The 17,106-nt window shown below is 41.0% G+C and overlaps 1 protein-coding gene across 3 annotated transcripts in view; it reads left to right on the top strand.

The window, feature by feature from the left end:
- Nucleotides 1–17,106, top strand: part of COP1 (COP1 E3 ubiquitin ligase) — a 101,031-nt gene that overhangs the window by 9,756 nt on the left and 74,169 nt on the right. For 2 of the 3 annotated variants that reach the window (XM_081012156.1, XM_081012158.1), the window contains exons 5-10: nt 373–492; nt 4,280–4,348; nt 10,537–10,596; nt 12,226–12,302; nt 13,530–13,587; nt 16,813–16,927. In XM_081012156.1, coding sequence (XP_080868282.1) covers nt 373–492; nt 4,280–4,348; nt 10,537–10,596; nt 12,226–12,302; nt 13,530–13,587; nt 16,813–16,927 — 499 coding nt within the window. The remainder of the gene's footprint in view (nt 1–372; nt 493–4,279; nt 4,349–10,536; nt 10,597–12,225; nt 12,303–13,529; nt 13,588–16,812; nt 16,928–17,106) is intronic. The other variant, XM_081012157.1, reaches the window with a different exon arrangement.

The raw sequence follows: 17,106 nt of genomic DNA on the forward strand, positions 1-17,106 counted from the left end.
TTTAAGAATTATTATTAAGACATCGACTTGCCCAAAGCTAGTATACTTAAATGTTTCCCCTGAAATCTGTACCTAAGTTTCCACTGTACAACTCCAAGGTTTGGATCCAAATAACTATAGGCAGTGTTTTGCTCATTCAGTGGGGCATTCTGTTCCTTACCTATTGTCTCTCCTGAGGGTTAGATGGAAGCTGTGGAATAGTGTACAGTGGGGTGGACAGCACTTAAGATGGGTGAAGCTTTTTTTTGTGAGAAATGCATTCTCTTTATACAGTGGGGCATGTCTGTAATCTATAAATAGCGGCAACATTTATTTGCCTGTTTTCACCAACATATAACCTGATGGTATGTCTGTTTGTTTTCTTGCTTTTAGAATGGCCACAGGTGGCAGATATTTCAAGATTTGCTGGGAACAGATCAAGATAACCTTGATTTGGCAAATGTTAACTTAATGTTGGAACTCCTGGTCCAGAAGAAAAAACAGCTGGAAGCAGTAAGCTTTTCCCCTTCTCTCTGTTAATAAATACATTAAGAAGCATTACTTTTTGTTTGGTGAAATTCTAATACAGTCATTCCTTGGTTCTCGAACGGCTTAGTTGACGAACAAATCGGCTCCCAAACGCTGAAAACCCGGAAGTAAGTGGGGAAAACTTACTGGGGAAACCCAGCCAGATGCCCGGGGTATAAATAATAAAATTCCAGTTTTCGAATGCTTTTTGGAAGCCGAACATCCAACGCAGCTTCCGCTTGAGTGCAGAAAGCTCCTGTAGGCAATTGGAAGCCGCACCTTGGTTTTCAAACAGTTTCGGGAGTCGAACGGACTTCTGGAATGGGTGAAGTTCGAGAACCAAGGTTCCACTGTACAGTACAAAGGTGACTTCCTGACGGTTGCTTAGCATTGTTGCTTAGCCATTTTAATACGAGTAGGAAAGCTTGTAAATGCCACTTACCTGGTAACTTGTGGTGAGTTATAATAGAATTGTAGAGTTGGAAGGTGCCCTCAGGGTCATCTAGTCCAACTCCCTGCAATGCAGGAATCTCAACTAAAGCATCCATTACAGATGGCCATCCAACCTCTGCTTAAAAACCTCCAAGGAAGGGGAGTCCATCACCTTCTTAGGGAGGTCATTCCACTGTGGAACAGAAAGTTCTTCTTGATGTGATGGAGGGACTCAGGAGTGAGGCTGCTTCACCTGCACTAAGAGCTGGCTGAAGCTACCAAGGCACTCTGGCCTTCATACCACAGAGGGACTGTGCAGGCAGGCGGCTTCTTTAAACTGCTTCACTGAGGGCCTGTGGCTGCTTGTGCCTCAGCGAGCTGTTTAACAAAGCCCCCACTCCAGCTTGCATGAGCTGGATGCTGTGGGCTTGATTAACTGAGAAGCAGACTTACTTAACCCTCTGCTTCTCAGCTGATCAAGTCCCCCTTTGGCGCGTACATGGGGTGAGCAGACTGACTCTTTCTCCCCACCCCACCCCATGGACCTGCCTCAGTTGCCTTAGCATGGGCAGATGGGCAGCAGTTTTGAAAGAGGCAGAAGCTGCACACAGTGATGCTAATTGTTTTCATTGCCGGCAACTGCCATCTTTCTCCTCGCCTTCTTTTCGACATTATGATGCCCCACCATATTGTGATGTTTCACAGTGTTGAAAAGCAGATACCACCCAGCCCAACATGGTGTAACAAATCAAGCTTGCACTACTTGTAACGCACCATGTAAAGCAGTGCCCTCAAGAGAGCCATTGACCAGCTACAAGAAATATGATAAACCTGTTGTTTGCTTGGGTTTGTTAATTTCTGGTGGACCAGGATGCAAAATTGCTGGGCTACATTCAGATTTCTGGGTTTAGTCCTGGATTAAATGAAGCTGATGATTCTGATGGGAAAAAAAGTCAACAAAGCCTCTATTCTTGCTTTTTTCACCTTTTCACAGCCATTTTCACTTTTATCTTCCACTACATTAACATCAGTCCCTAAGACAGTTGGCTGGCACACTGTACACCTCCTTCCTGCAACTCCTGCAGCCAAGCATATTGCTCTGCTTTCCTTTGGACCATGTCAACCAGGACGAGAGGGGGGGTCTTGTCGTTTGGGCAGTATAGGACCTCCATACACACTGCCCTGGCTTGCCCCCCAGGGAGGACTCTTTGGTGCTTTTAATGTAGCTGTTTGACTTCACCCCTGGAGGTGCACTCCATTGTCTCTCAAGACCAGGCATAGGCAAACTTGGCCCTCCAGATATTTTGGGACTACAACTCCCATCATCCCTAGGTAACAGGACCAGTGGTCAGGGATGATGGGAGTTGTAGTCCCAAAATATCTGGAGGGCCAAGTTTGCCTATGCCTGCTCAAGACAGACGGATGCCAACAACTAACATCAAAATCATTTTTTTAATATATATTTTTTGAAAGGACACTACTTTCGCTCCCCGCTCCTCCTGTTCCACTGCTGTGTGGAGTGGGTACATATGTACCTTAACAGATTTAATGACCTTGATGTGGAATAATATGCATAAATTCTTGGCTTTAAAAGCTACTGAACTTTTTAAAGGCTTATTTTTGTATGTTTATACAGCTTTAGATATTTTTAAGGCCTGTTGTGCACAGATTTATTGTATTTATTACACTTATATTCCACCTTCAGGAGAGTTACCAGGAAGTCTCCTATCCAAGCATTTAGCAAACTCAAAGCTGCTTATATTCAGCACTGGTTGCTACATGATGTGCCTTCTAACCGTAACTATGGCCTGTAGCACAGAAATGCATAAATGTACAGTGGTGCCTCGCAAGACGAAATTAATCCGTTCCGCGAGAGTCTTCATCTAGCGGTTTTTTCGTCTTGCGAAGCAACCCTATTAGCGGCTTAACGGATTAGCGCTATTAGCGGTTTAGCGGCTATTAAAGGCTTATCGGCTTATCGGATTAGCTGCTAAAAGGCTATTAAAGGCTTAGCGGCTTAGATAAAGGGGGGAAAAGCGAAAAAAAAATCTCAAGACTCGCAAGACATTTTCGTCTTGCAAAGCAAGCCCATAGGGAAATTCGTCCTGCGAAGCAACTCAAAAACGGAAAACCCTTTCGTCTAGCGGGTTTTCCGTCTTGCGAGGCATTCGTCTTGCGGGGCACCACTGTATGAACTAACAATATTGGAGATTGCTTAGGAAAGATTTTTGTCCCGTTTGAGTGGACACTGAAAAGGGGAGTACTTTTAAATATGTAGGCTCGGTTAATATTTGCCCAACCAATAGTGAATGGAGATCTAATTAATTGGGTTGGGGAAGTGTGATGTGGTATTTTTCAGCTGCACAACCTTTTCCCTTAACTTAGTCTTCAGACAAAAACGCAATAAAATGGAACAAATAGCTGTATGCCTACATTTAGACTCTCAGTTCCTCAGAGAAATTATCCTGATATTTACAGTATGTATATAGCCTCCAGTAACAGTTTACTCTGCTTATTTTCCAGAATCTTTTGTGGTAATTGTATCATTGTCTTTTAGCAGCATAAATAATTTTTTTAGAAGGGGAGGATAGCATTGATAATAAAGGATATTGGGCTGGTGCAGATAAAATGCTTGTACTAGGTAAAGAGCCAGATTTAGGAATATAAGACCCTAAGCCAAAACTGATCTACTTTGTGGAGCAAATTCTCTCCAACCAAGATTTTCCTTATTGCAGAATCTGAAAATCTAATTTGGAGTGGGTTTCAGATTGTGAGTGAAGTGAAAATGGCCTGTATTTGTATTCCCAAAGCTGGTTCTATAATACATGACCTGGAAAGCTTGTCTGCGAACAAATGCTGGCTCCCTTGGCCTGAAGCGAGATGAGCGTCATACCCCATAATCAAGTTTGACTGGACTTAACCACCCAGGGGTCCTTTACTTTTTACCTATAAAACCAATAATGTTTGAAACCTAAACATCACATGGATGTGTAATGACAGTCGTTCCCATTTCTGCCAGAAAACAAATGTACAAAAAGATATGGGTTTTTAACTAGTGCTGTAAATCCACCAGAGTCAGCATCAGTGAAATCTGAAAGGCGAGGGCATAATTATCAAGGTGCCACACATGCAGACTGCCATGTAATGTACAAAATGTACATGCTAGGCTTTCCTATTGTACAGGTTTTTGTACATATTTCCATTTGTAGTCACGTATGACCTTAGCATCTTGTATATGCATATTTTTAGAGAGAGAAAACATTTGCATGTATCTTAGAATTTTATTATTATTATTATTTGGCACATAGTCCCGTTTTTATGTTTAAACCTTCTGTTACAGGAATCCCACGCTGCCCAGCTACAGATTTTGATGGAATTCCTGAAGGTTGCCGGGAGAAATAAAAGAGAGGTAACGTAACCTACTTAACCCAACCTACTTGATTTACTACTATTGATGTCTTTTTTCCATTGTGCTATTTTTAATAATGCGAGTTGGCATATCACATTGTGTTAATAAGGAGGTGTGTGGGGTGGGGTGGGAATCCTTTCCAACAGAATCTTTAAAACACATGGATTTGAAAGATTCCATATCATACCGTGAAGGATGGTTTGTGTTCTTGTGTTTCAACTTGAATTGGGTGTTTCTTTTGCTTAACTTTTAATATGCTGGGAAAGAAGACTGTCAAGGACATAGTTGTTGGCAGTTGCAGGAACTTTTTGGAGCAAATTGCAGCTGGGGCTAGAATTGGGCAGCATTACAAATTATTTTCTAGCAAAGTTTTTAAAAAGTCTTAATATGGAAAGCCTGTTACTGTGTACATACATATACTATAGATTCTAGGGTGATTTTTTTTTTAATTTGTTTTTTGCTGAAATAATATTGTGGTAGGTCTTATCCCATCTTTATAAAATGTGGGACAAGGGGAGATGGTATCTGTTAAGTGTATTGCGTAAACATGAAGTTTTGCTTTAATTGATTTAGCATGGGGGGAAAATGTTAAATCTCATAGGATGCAAGTAGGTTTACAGCAGGCTTGTTGGCCTATTAGGTGGGGGGAAAGGAAGTTACCCTACATGGCCAGTGTGAATATTTGTCCTTCTTCCAACTTAAATGAGTGTGCATTTAGGGCCATGGGGTTGTGCACATGTGATTTCAGATTTACTCTGCCCTTGCCCCTCAGTATTGGTGATGCATCTAATGATGATTAGCCTGGAATAAATAAACTATATTTACTCTTAAACTCACGTTCATAAATTGACTGTTTAATTTTAGATGTTGTCATCATCATATCATTATTATTTCTGTTTTTATACTGCTTTTCCTGTGTCCCTGAGTATATAAAAGCCTTTCCTCTTGGTCACAAATCTTGTAGGTTTTTTTGCAAACAGTCTTTGTCTTGTCCCTGAACACCCCACTTATGAATGGTAAATTGGATTTAAAATTAGTTGGCTACTTTAACTTTGCTGTTGGCCAGCAGTAACCGCAGGGTACGTTAAGACTTCCTGGAATGGTCTCTTGGTACCCTTGGGAAGGATCTCCCAAATGTCATAAGAAAACAAAAAGGTGTGTGACAGTGGAAATACGTTTTTATTTGTTCCTGAAATGTATACCCCAACTTTAAATAGCCAATTGGCTTTAAAAAGTTAGCAGTGTTAACAAGCCTGGAAACAGAGCAAGGTTTCCACTTAGCAGTACCCAGTTGATAGGTGCTATGGTCTAGTAGAAGTCGAGAGAGAGAGAGCTGGTAATAGTGAGGCAGCAAGAGAATAATTTTGGGGGAGGTGTGGGGAACTGGTGTACATCTCCGTTTCAGTACAATGACTCCAAGGCTGCAGAAGATAAGGTAGTAGCATTCTGTAAAATTGCCAAGAGGAGTGAATAGCTAGGAAAGGCTGTGCATTCTTCTGCTGCTTCTGAAAAGAAAGAACTGGGTTGACATAGAGACTAAAATCCTCTCAGGAGATACCAAGGAGGACGGGTTTTACATATTGCAGGGGGTTGGGCTAGATGACCCTTGGGGTCCCTCCCAACTCTACAGTTCTCTGATTCAGTCAAGGCCTGCACCCCCTCCTTTAAGTGAGCAGGCCAATTTAGGAGCATATCAATATAATCCCTTCTCACTTAACTGAAGCTTATTGTATACACACTATGAAAAATATTTTGGCCAGCTGAAAATTATTCATTAAGTTTCTTATAGCATGTCCTTCCTCCCAAAGGAGACAAAGGCAACAGCTACAAAGGCAGCTACCCTGGAAGTGTTGCACTACTTTATTTAGCTGCGTACATATACTGAACATTCTGGAGTTGTCATCTTCCTAAATATATCCATTCAACTGATGGTCCTCCATCAACATAATGAAGATGTTAAGTAGCGAAAGAGAGACTGTCACTAGTTATTGCATGGTAATTGTGGACAAATAAAAACATGAATTCTCCAGTGCCGTTGTTAGCTCCTGCTAATCACTTTTCATGTCAAACATTGTTGCTTAGGTCATTTGCACATGCGTATAGGATGATTGATTTATAGGGGAGGAGAAATGACAAAGGCAAAAAATCATTCAGATCACAGGTAGTTGATTATTTCTTGTATTCCCAAGGTAGGCTTTTAGCTTCAGTAGTAAATTTTCCATTATCCTTTTTTTTTCAAAAAATGTTTCAGCAATTTCACTGCTCAGTTAGATGAAAATAGCCACAATAGCATGCAGCAGGGATTTTTGCTGGTTTAATGCTCATTTCCATAAGCATCCATCCATTTGTTTGCCTTTTGAAAAATGTGGCATTCAAATGCTCTGAAGTTGATTACTTAAAACTACAGTTGCTTTATGGTCAGCTTTCTTTTTGTTGCTTTTATAATCTTTATGGTTTTGGGAAAGTGTTCATATAACCAGGGGTAGATTTGATACCACTCTGGAACATACAATGAATTATTGGCAACAACACATTTTATAGACTTTGTAACGAAAGCATATGGTGCCTATGTAAGTACCCATCACATTTCACAACTGTGTGAGTAGGTCAAATGAAACAATCATTTGAAGCATATATTTGGTGTGATTTTCCATTATTGCATTTACTGCACAGATGATAGCTTCGGTTTTCCTTGTTGGCAGCAGTAGTGGGTCCTACCACTTGTGAAGCTGCCCCTCTTGATGTCCTAGACAAGCTGGTGATGTGTCACTCAATCCAGGGTTTGTTCAACTGTAGATTCAGGTCTCATAGGAAGAGATGCTATTTGGGATGTTCACATCATCCTAGGTTTTTCTTATTCAAGATTTCATAGGAATTTGAGTAGCCAGTGTGCCCCCCCCCCCATTTGAAAATGAAGAAAAACTATCATCCACTTTTGATTTTGCATATTGAAACCATCTGGTTACAGGTGTTCACAGCACCTTTAGTTTTATAATAATAAATTAGTCTTCCCAAACTGGTGCCCCAGATATTTTGAATTATGGCTGTCACCATCCTCAACCGTTAGCCATGCTGGCTTAGTTTGATGGGCATAGTAGTCCAGAACATCTGGAGAGAACTAGGTTAGAATCAGGTAATAGAGAGTGATCTCTGGCTTGGAATCTTGGTCCGAGATTGCAACAGTGTTTACTGATTAAGTAAATACTGCAAAACCTTCCTGAAACTAAGTATCTTGTTGGTGGTACTTCCAAATTCTGAGCAAGAGTGTCTGGGGTAAATTCTGGTTTGTTTTTTTCAGTGTGCCAAACTGAGTAAGGTTTTTCTTGTTTAATTCTCTGGTGAGTGGTCCTTTGGTAAAGAAGTTATCACTTTGTTTTATTCTACCCAGAACCTTCAAATGTAATGTTACTTTCTAAACCACTATGTGGCCTGTTTCATATTGCTGGAGCACTTCCTTCCTTCCTCATGTGTGTCTGTATTATAAACACAGGATCTGGAATTGTGATGCAGTTAGGAATTGTATGCTATACTTTGTGGGTTTGGATGGCACATGATGTGTCTTCAGACATCCTTTTGTGAATGATGCTAATGGATGATTGGTTGTAACATTCCAATGTGGCATGAAGCATTGTGTGAGTGCGGTAAACATATCCTACGAATAATGAAGAGGGTCACACTTATCTCTCATGTTGGTAGTTTGGTGCTAAAGCTGATAATAAAACCTGGAGATTTTATTGATTGTTTTGAAGGTGACTATTGACACTCTTCCCTGTAAGTGTCGAGGGCAACTCTCAGCAGCCATGTTTTTGCAAAGATCTTTCTGTGACAAAAGTAGTAATCTAACGGCCATTGATTGAGATTTGCCATTAAAACTGACTAGCTGCTGGAGTGAGAGTGCTGCTTGCTTGTAAACGTTTGCAGGTACAATTAAAATCTCTGACCACAAAAGCTTTGCTGCATCACAAGAAAGTTCTCTGTCTGTCTGCCTCTCTCTCTCTGTAGCGGAGGGACTGACTCCAAAAGCTGTAAGAGCAACTCTGGAAATAGTATAATGTGATTCTTTTTTTCAAGATGATGCTGTTTTGTTTTTAGTCAAAGTGCCCCAATTTTGAAATACTCCTGGCTGATAAGGAACCTGCTCAATCCTTTGTCCTTCTCCTGACAGCTAACCAATGAAAGGGGGAAATGGGTCTGTGTAGGGGGCTTGGAAATGGGGGGCAAGCAGGAAACTTCAATCTGGCTCCAGCGCTTGTTGCTTTTTCTCTCGCAGCTTTGGTCTTTAATCCTATTAAAAGGGTCTGGCTTATTGGACACTAAAAAGGGAGAGCCCATTACATGCAGCAAAAACAAGGGAAGGGAAAACCACTCAAGGGAGTTTTGCAGCCTAAAGAAGAGACTCCCTTTCCTTCTTGCAAACCTCCCAGGAGGACCCTTCCTGCCATTCCATCATGTCTACCTTCCTGCAAAGACCTGCAAGAGAAAAAAAGCAAAGCAAGCACCGATCTCTGCACGGATAGAGTTTTGCATGCATTGGCAGGCTTTCTTCCCCCCCAAGCTGTTGCAGAGGCACATCACAGTTAGCAAAAAAAGCAGAGTAGGGGGGCACACAAGGCAGAATGGGCTGTTGCCAGGCAGACAAAGAGGGAAGGCTCAATGTCAGTAGGGAAATGGACAGACCCTTCCCACTGGGGATGTGCTGGCTGCACACATATATATCCCAAGAATGAAAATGGGTGTGGGGTGTCAGGATAGGTTAAGAAGGGGGGGAAAGGGTTTGTATGTAAGGCAGGTCAGGTCCCACAGATCTGAGGAGCCGGCCACGGTAATGAAGGAGAGAAAGCAAATGAGAAGGAGACCAAAGAGGACTGAAGGAAGGTTGAAGGTGTAGGGGAAACTCGGAGAGGCTACCGTATTTGAAGTATGGGGTGGGGGGGAGGATTAGAATGTCACAAGGAAGAAGCTTCTTTTGGGGGATGCGGGAGTAGAGGTGTAAGGAGAGAGAGAGAGAACTGAACAGGCAGGGAGCAACGAAGAGGCAGAGGACTAGGGACAACTTGGAGACTTGTTTTCTTGGGGAGAGTGGGCTGTCCCATAGATGGAAAAGTGGTTGGTGGAAAGAGAGATGGGGGAATTCCTCGATACAAAGGTCCTTCTTTTGGGGATATGGGGGGAGGGGATGTTCCCATCATTGTGAAGAACTTGGGACATAATGGATTCAGGGAGATGATGAGGCAAAGAAAGCTAGGACTTCTCTGCCAGGACAAAAATGGTGGGAGGAGGAGAGGCAGGGCAGAAAAGCCTTAAAGGGCCAGCGAGTAGAGAGGGAGAGGGAATGGAGAATGGGAGGATCACTTCAAATACGAGACAAACTGCATCCCATATTAAATCAATACAGAGCTTAGCATTTTACTTTCAAATACAAGACGATTCCGCATTTTAAGGAATGGGTGGCAGCCCTAGTCACAATTGAATCTTACGTATCATGGCTACTGTGCAGTATGGGTTGATACCACTATTCAGGTAACTGATGGTGTCTAGATAACTCCTCCCCTTCTCTACTAGTAATTAGTCTGTTTTGATTTTTATTCAGTGGATTTAGTGGGCCCTGGAGGTGACATATTTTGATATAAGCTAGTTGTTTGATATAATGCCTAGTTGTATTTTAGCTGCTCCTTTCAAAAGATTTGAAATTCCTAATGTTAACATTGATGCATTGCCAATTCCCAAATAAACAGAATGTTTATCACTAGGTAAATTAAATTCAGCTTGGTTCAAGTTGAATTATTTTACTTGTTTCCAAAGGATTTTTTGCCTATTTGCTGTTATCTTACAGGCTATAGCAATACAAGTGCTGGGTGGGTTATCAGTGACTTTCTAATTATGTGAAGCATAATTGCTTTTAAAATCACTTTAAGAACCTTGGATGTTAAGAGTACCACATATTAACGTTTAATAATGTTGGGCCCCTTTATTACTGAAGCTATGCAACGTAATGTTCTTGCCTGTGACATTTTTGTTTGTTTATATAATGCACATTACTTTGTGCACAGTGACTACCTGAGATGAGTATTTTTTCCTAACCCATTTGCGCTTCCTTCTCTTTAAGGAAAATGATTTATTTTATGCTAGTGTCAGTGTTTCCAGTACAAATTGGCTTAGATTTTGCTTATCCCTTTTTTCATCCACAGCAACTGGAGCAGATCCAGAAGGAACTTAGTGTTCTGGAAGAAGATATCAAACGAGTAGAGGTGAGGCACTGAGCCATTGTTTGCAACTTGAGCAGTTTTTCATTTCCATTAAACTGTCTGCATTGCTGTGAGCTGCTGTGTTAAGTTTATGGCAGTTACTTCAGTAACGATGAAAATGAACAGATTAAGCTTTCTGGTTAATTTGTTCACTTGAATGCTTGAGTTTCCGCTTGATGAGAGGGCATTTCAAATATATGTATACCTTCAGTGTATTCAGAATTTATTTCTCTGTGTGTAGCTTTCTGTGTGCTTCAGCTTGTGAGGTATTGGGAGTTGCATCATAATCCTAGATGGCTCAAAAGAAATAATTATTATGGGTCATACTTCACTTCGGACTCTGATTCTACACCTCTGCTGCCTTGTGGGATATATTCGGGAGAAGAAAAAGCCGAGGAGTAACCTAAACAAATTCAGAGTGAACTTCCTAAGACAGTTGGGTGGCACCTTGTACGCCAAGCTGGTGCCAAATGTGTTACTCCGTTTTTCTTTGGCCCACATCAGCAAGGCTGAGAAGGGGGTCTTGTTGTATGGGCAACCCAGGACCTCCATACACACTGCCCAGGTTTGAGCCCCAGACAGGTCACTTCAGTGCTGCTAAAACAGCATTTCGACCCCATTGTTTCTCGAGACAGATACCAACAACAAGAACTTCCCTTCAGCCCATAAAATGATAGTTCCAGAAAGAAAAGGCTGCATCCAAGTGGCAACATTCAGGTAGATAGGAATAGTGATCTCGCCCCTTCTGTTTACTTTGTCCCTCTCTTTTTCTGGAATAAGAGCCCCATTTTGAAAGTTATTGCAAAGATGTGGCAGTTCCTGATCCCATGTGGTTGCAGCATGTATAAGTACTGGACTGAGGCTAACCATGGGGGTTAACCACATATTGCTTATATTTACATAAGTAATGTAACTGTGTAAGACTACAGGGAACTGCCACCTATTCTGTTGCAGATGTGAATGAAGGAAGGCTATAAATGTGAATATTCAGGTGCTTGTTAAATTTCTTCCAGTAAGAGAAAAGCTGCTTAGTAATCCTGTCTAGTTAGTTTCCAGAAGTACTGTACGTTAGGACGTTACTGTCCACAAAAAATATAATAACCTTTTAACCATAGTTTTAGTTTTGGACTTTGCAGTTTGACCCTTCCAGTTTAAGAGTTTTGTTTGCCTATTCAGGTAGGCTGCCTGGTAGGCTTTACTTATCTTGAGAAGCTAATTTAGAAATGCTGGAATGAACTTGCTATTTATTCAAATGCATCATCCTATGTCAGAGCTCCTGTCTCACCATTAAGCTTATAAAAGTGTTTGGACATTTTGAGAGATAGCAGCTGACTTTCTCCATCTGGGCTGATATTAAGAGGCTCAGATGGAAGATATTGGTCCTAATTGTACCAGCCTGCTCTTGGAATAAAGCACTTTGATGATAAGCTCAGTGTGCCTTAGCTGCTTTAGCACCATAAGAAGAGAAAATAGCATTAGCTTCTCCAGAAAATGCTAGGAATGTTCTATGAAACTAGCTGACTTGAAATGAAAATAATGAGTTAAGTAATATCTTCCTAAAGGTGCCTGCTGTTAATGGGGGTGTGAATCTTACTTTGTATAATTACTGTGCTGCATCTGGTTATATTGCAGGAAATGAGTGGCTTGTATTCACCAGTCAGTGAGGACAGCACTGTGCCTCAGTTTGAGGCTCCCTCACCTTCCCACAGGTACTACTCTGTTGTTTGCTGACATGTCTGGTATAGAACACACTTCATAAAACGAAAACAAAACTTGCTCCACCCTCATCTTCCCCCCTTCCCTCCTTCCCTTGCCATAGTCTACACTCATCTGCTTTACTAATGTTTCTGTCTTTTTGGAAGGAAATACAGTTTGTATAGAAGTAATGGGAATGGATTATGTCCTATGGGGATAGGAAATATTTTGCAGCCCAAGGTTTTGATTCCCTTTGGAGCAACTGTCTAGAGTTTGCTTTGTGCTTCTCCCCAAAATTTTGGGACTAGTAGATTTTGCCAGGAATTTGAATCATCCAGGAGGAAGAAAAAAACCTTGGGAGACATTTTTTTGCAGTCCAACAAATTACCCAAACGTATACTTGCCCAAAGGGAAAACTCTCCCTCTTACATCACCATGGAACAAGAAATGTCTTAGGGCCTCTGTTGTTCCCAACTTGAAGAGAAGATCCTTGTCACTAGTAATCAGAGTCCCGAAACCTACATTTAGCTTCCAATGGGAAAACACCCAAACTCACTCCAGAAAATTTACCAGTGAAGCAGCCCCAGTTGAACACAATTCTAAAAATCAGTAAGCACTTTCAGAAAGTCAACTAGATAACAAAACTGCCCCTCCTTCCTACCTTAACCACACCTTTTCTGCCAATGAAGACCAACATTTTGATTAAAGATCACACTTCACTGATTAGAAGAATAGAAGAATGGTGAAAGGAAGTAGAAATCCATATGATTTCCATACAAAGTGGATGGTGTGGTAGGGGAGGCATGCTCAAGCAAGGCAGAATGGGGAGTGCGGTGCAAGGGAAAGTGTGTGGTACAGCGAACTGCAATAAAATCAGCAACAAAGTCAACCTCTTATGTCTGGCAAGGTGTAATACTACCTCCCTTTAAATGCCTTAAGATTTGCTTTCCTGGCAGCTTCACGTTACTGTGATGATAGCTTATAGTGAGCTTTAAGCCCCAGTTGCAAGGCAAATGGTTGCTCTTTAAGTGTGAGGAGATGCACTGGGATGCCATTTACTAGCTTCTAGAAAGGTAGAAGAGTAGAGAAGGTAGAAGGTAGACTGAGTGGAGATGTTCCCTGATGACAAATGGTGACACTGTGACTTTTCTGGCTACTGAAGTTGCACATTGGGGAAAGTGTATATGACTTGCACTATATATTTTAACCCCTTATGTAGATTTTTTTCTTTATTTTTTCAGTAGCATTATTGATTCTACAGAATACAGCCAACCTCCTGGATTTAGCAGTACTTCCCAGGTAAGAAAATAACCTTGGCATGTACGAAGATGGGGAAGCTGACCTCGGACAGCTCAGTCTGGGAGGGTGATACAGATGTTCTTAAATATTTACGGTGAAGACGCAAAACTAGTTTGTAGGTTAAATTCAGAGCATTTAAAGTTTTCAAATATGCTGATCAGGATATAATGCTAAACCATAGTTACAAGAATAAGCCTAGTCTCTTCCTAGACTTACACAGTTCTCCCCTCCTCTGATGCAGCTAAAAGGAGAAGTTAATTTTTGATTAGCTACAGCTCGCTGTGCTGTTCAAGACAGTCTTAAATATGGCAAGTGAAAGCATACAAATTTCAAACCATACTTTTTGAAACTGGTTTGTTTTCCTTATCCATAGTTACAACTAACCACAGTTTAGCTATTTTGGTACTCTTCAGATTTGTTTACCCTGTGGGGCAGAGTGTATATATTTTGTCTCATGGAGCAAATAGATTTGGGGATATTTTCATTGTGAAAACAGTGCAGTGGGGAAGGTTTTGCTTACCACTTATCTAGTGCCCTAGTCTTCATCCAGTCTGGGTTTCCCTACTGACCCTTCAGATCATCACCAATCACAGATAACAATGGCTCTCAAAGTGAACCATTCACAGTGGGATCAGGTGTTAAACAGGGCTGTGTTATTGCCCCAACTCTATTCATTCTTTTCGTTGCTATGATCCTACACTTTGTCGAAGGGAAACTCCCCACCAGAGTAGAAATCATGTATCGAACAGATGGAAAGCTCTTCAACCTGAGCAGGCTGAAAGCAAAGAGTAAGGTTACCGTTACTTCCGTCATAGAGCTTCAGTATGCTGATGACAACGTAGTGTGCACACACTCAGAGGGATCTCCAAACCATCCTAAATATCTTTGCAGAAGCTTACAAAAAGAACCGCCGACCTTCTGATCGGCAAGTCCTAGGCTCAGTGGTTTAACTTATAAATGCCATCTCCAACTCCTCAAAAGATTCCATCAATGGTGTCTCTGAAACATTTTACACATCACTTGGGAAGACAGGCGAGCTAATATCAGTGTACTGGAAGAAGCAAAGATCACCAGTGTTGAAGCAATGATTCTTCAACATCAACATCGTTGGACTGGTCATGTTGTGCGGATGCCTGAAGATCATCTTCCAAAGTAACTACTCTATTCCAAACTTAAAAATGGAAAGTGTAATGCTGGTGGTCAACAAAAGAGGTTTAAAGACTGTCTCAAGGCAAAGCTAAAAAAATGTAGTATAAACACTCACAACTGGGAAACACTGGCCTGCGAGCACTCAAGTTGAAGAACAGCCTTTACCAAAGGTGTCATTGGCTTTGAAGACACTCGAACTCAGGACGCAAGGGAGAAATGTGCTAAGAGGAAGGCACGCTTTGCAAATCCACACCGTGATCAACTTCCGCCCAGAAACCAATGTCCCCACTGTGGAATGACGTGTGGATCCAGAATTGGCCTCCACAGTCACTTACGGACTCATTGTTAAAATCGTGTTTGTAGAAGACAATCTTACTCGGCTATGAGTGACTGCCAAAGAAGAAGAAGAATCTTCATCCAGTCTGGGTTTCTCTATTGACCCTTCAGATACTTGTAAGAGATATGTATATTTCCTGCATTGTGTTTAGCTCAGCCCTAATGAAGTTTTTCTGAATACTTCCTGCTGTATACTGAATACAACTACTTGAGATCGTATGGTAAGCAAGAGAGTGAACAGATCGTTGAAGAAAACAGGCTGTGTGATGTGAAGCAGCTTGATTTCATCAAAGATGCATCATGGCAGATTGATCATTTAGTTACAGAGCAGGTTCTTAGTTTTGTTGTAATACAAAGGTACATTGTACAATACTATCATGCAAGAGATGGCAGCTGCAGTCTTCTGGTTCACTTAGAGTTCAGTGTTGCTTTGACTTTTGAACAAACTACACCTAGCAATCTTTTTGGAGGTGTGTTCAGTTTTTGTGTAACATCAGCTTGTTTTAACACTATATTCTTAATGGGTCAAAGGGGTGGATTGATTTCATTTGGAAGTGGTCTTGGAACCCATACTGTAGTGCAGATAGAATGGATTGAGGTTTGTTCTAAATGGGCACACCTTAAACCAAATTCCATACAAATCAAAGTGGAACTTACTCATCAGTCATTCTTAATTAGTTTTTTGATGTTAGTATATGAAAATGCAGAGTGGCGAGTCCACAGTCTTGTTAACATTTTTCAAAAATGTAATCCTCATTTTTTTGTTGGTATACATATTCTGTAATTTACATTGGTAATTTGAGTTCTTCATGAGTACCATTATAATTAAGTAGCATGTGACTGCAAAATCAACTGGGGATGAGAAGACAGGAAAGATTCTCGCTTTCCAAGAAAATGTATAGTTAAGTTATCCATAAATGCCACAGATCTATACATAACTCAGGACTGCTATGGAAATGTGAAGGACCCACAAACTTTATCCTGTCTGGTTAAATTTGGATATTGAAAACTTGAAGCCTTAGCATTGCTTACCCCCACCTCCCAATTTTAAATCATATTCTGTTTGTTTAGAAACACCTCCGTGAGTGTATGCCTATAGTTTTGAATTTTGAATTCTATTCTGCTTATTTAGACTCATCTGAGTTTAAAATGTTGAGTTGTAAGTGTGCAAGTGTTGTGTTTCTACTAAAAGTTGTGTTAGCAACAAGAAATTGCATAGAAAAATTCAAGTTAGCAGTTAATCCTGAAATTTGTATGCTTTGAAGTACTGTAGTTCCGTAAGTTGCCTTTGGGGGAAAGGGAGCTCAAGAAGTATTTTCTTGGTCATTTGTTTCCTTGAAAGTGATTAGTGTAAAGACATTCCATTCCCTCCCCCCAACTTGGAGAGCTGGGTGTCATTTCTTTTGTAGTGGTATGACAAGAAATTGGAGAAGTTGCTGTTGTATCATCTGTTCACCGGAATACTGTGATCTTTGATTTGTGTGATATTTCTCTTACAAATCTTATGCCTGAGGCATAAATATAGATCTCTTGTAATTATTACCTTCATATCAAAAGGATTATAGGTAAAAGACGTCCCATGTGGACCACTGACAAAATCAGAAGCAAATACAAATGTTAACCCTTATTTTGATTTTTAGCATATCTGAAATGTCTATCTACTGTTTATTCGCTGAGCAGTAGAATCTGCCAAAGAAGTTGCTTCTGAATACAGCCTTTCTCCTCCCCTCCTTCTTTCAGGCTAAGAAGCAGCCTTGGTATAACAGTACGCTAGCATCAAGGAGGAAGAGGCTTACAGCCCATTTTGAAGATCTGGAGCAATGCTACTTTTCCACAAGGATGACTCGAGTATCAGGTAGAATACCTGTTAGCTACTGAATGGGGTACTTAACTGTGTCTTTACCACACATCCAGTTACCTATATTCTCCTGTCCAGCATGGCAATTTGCCACTCACCGAGGTTGATTTCTCTAGGCGACCAAGATAATTGACACCCAACTGCCATAATATTGATTTGTTTCTGGTTTGTAGTTT

The sequence above is a fragment of the Podarcis pityusensis genome (genome assembly GCF_964106645.2).
Source record: "Podarcis pityusensis genome assembly, chromosome: 6".
Lineage (NCBI taxonomy): Eukaryota > Metazoa > Chordata > Lepidosauria > Squamata > Lacertidae > Podarcis > Podarcis pityusensis.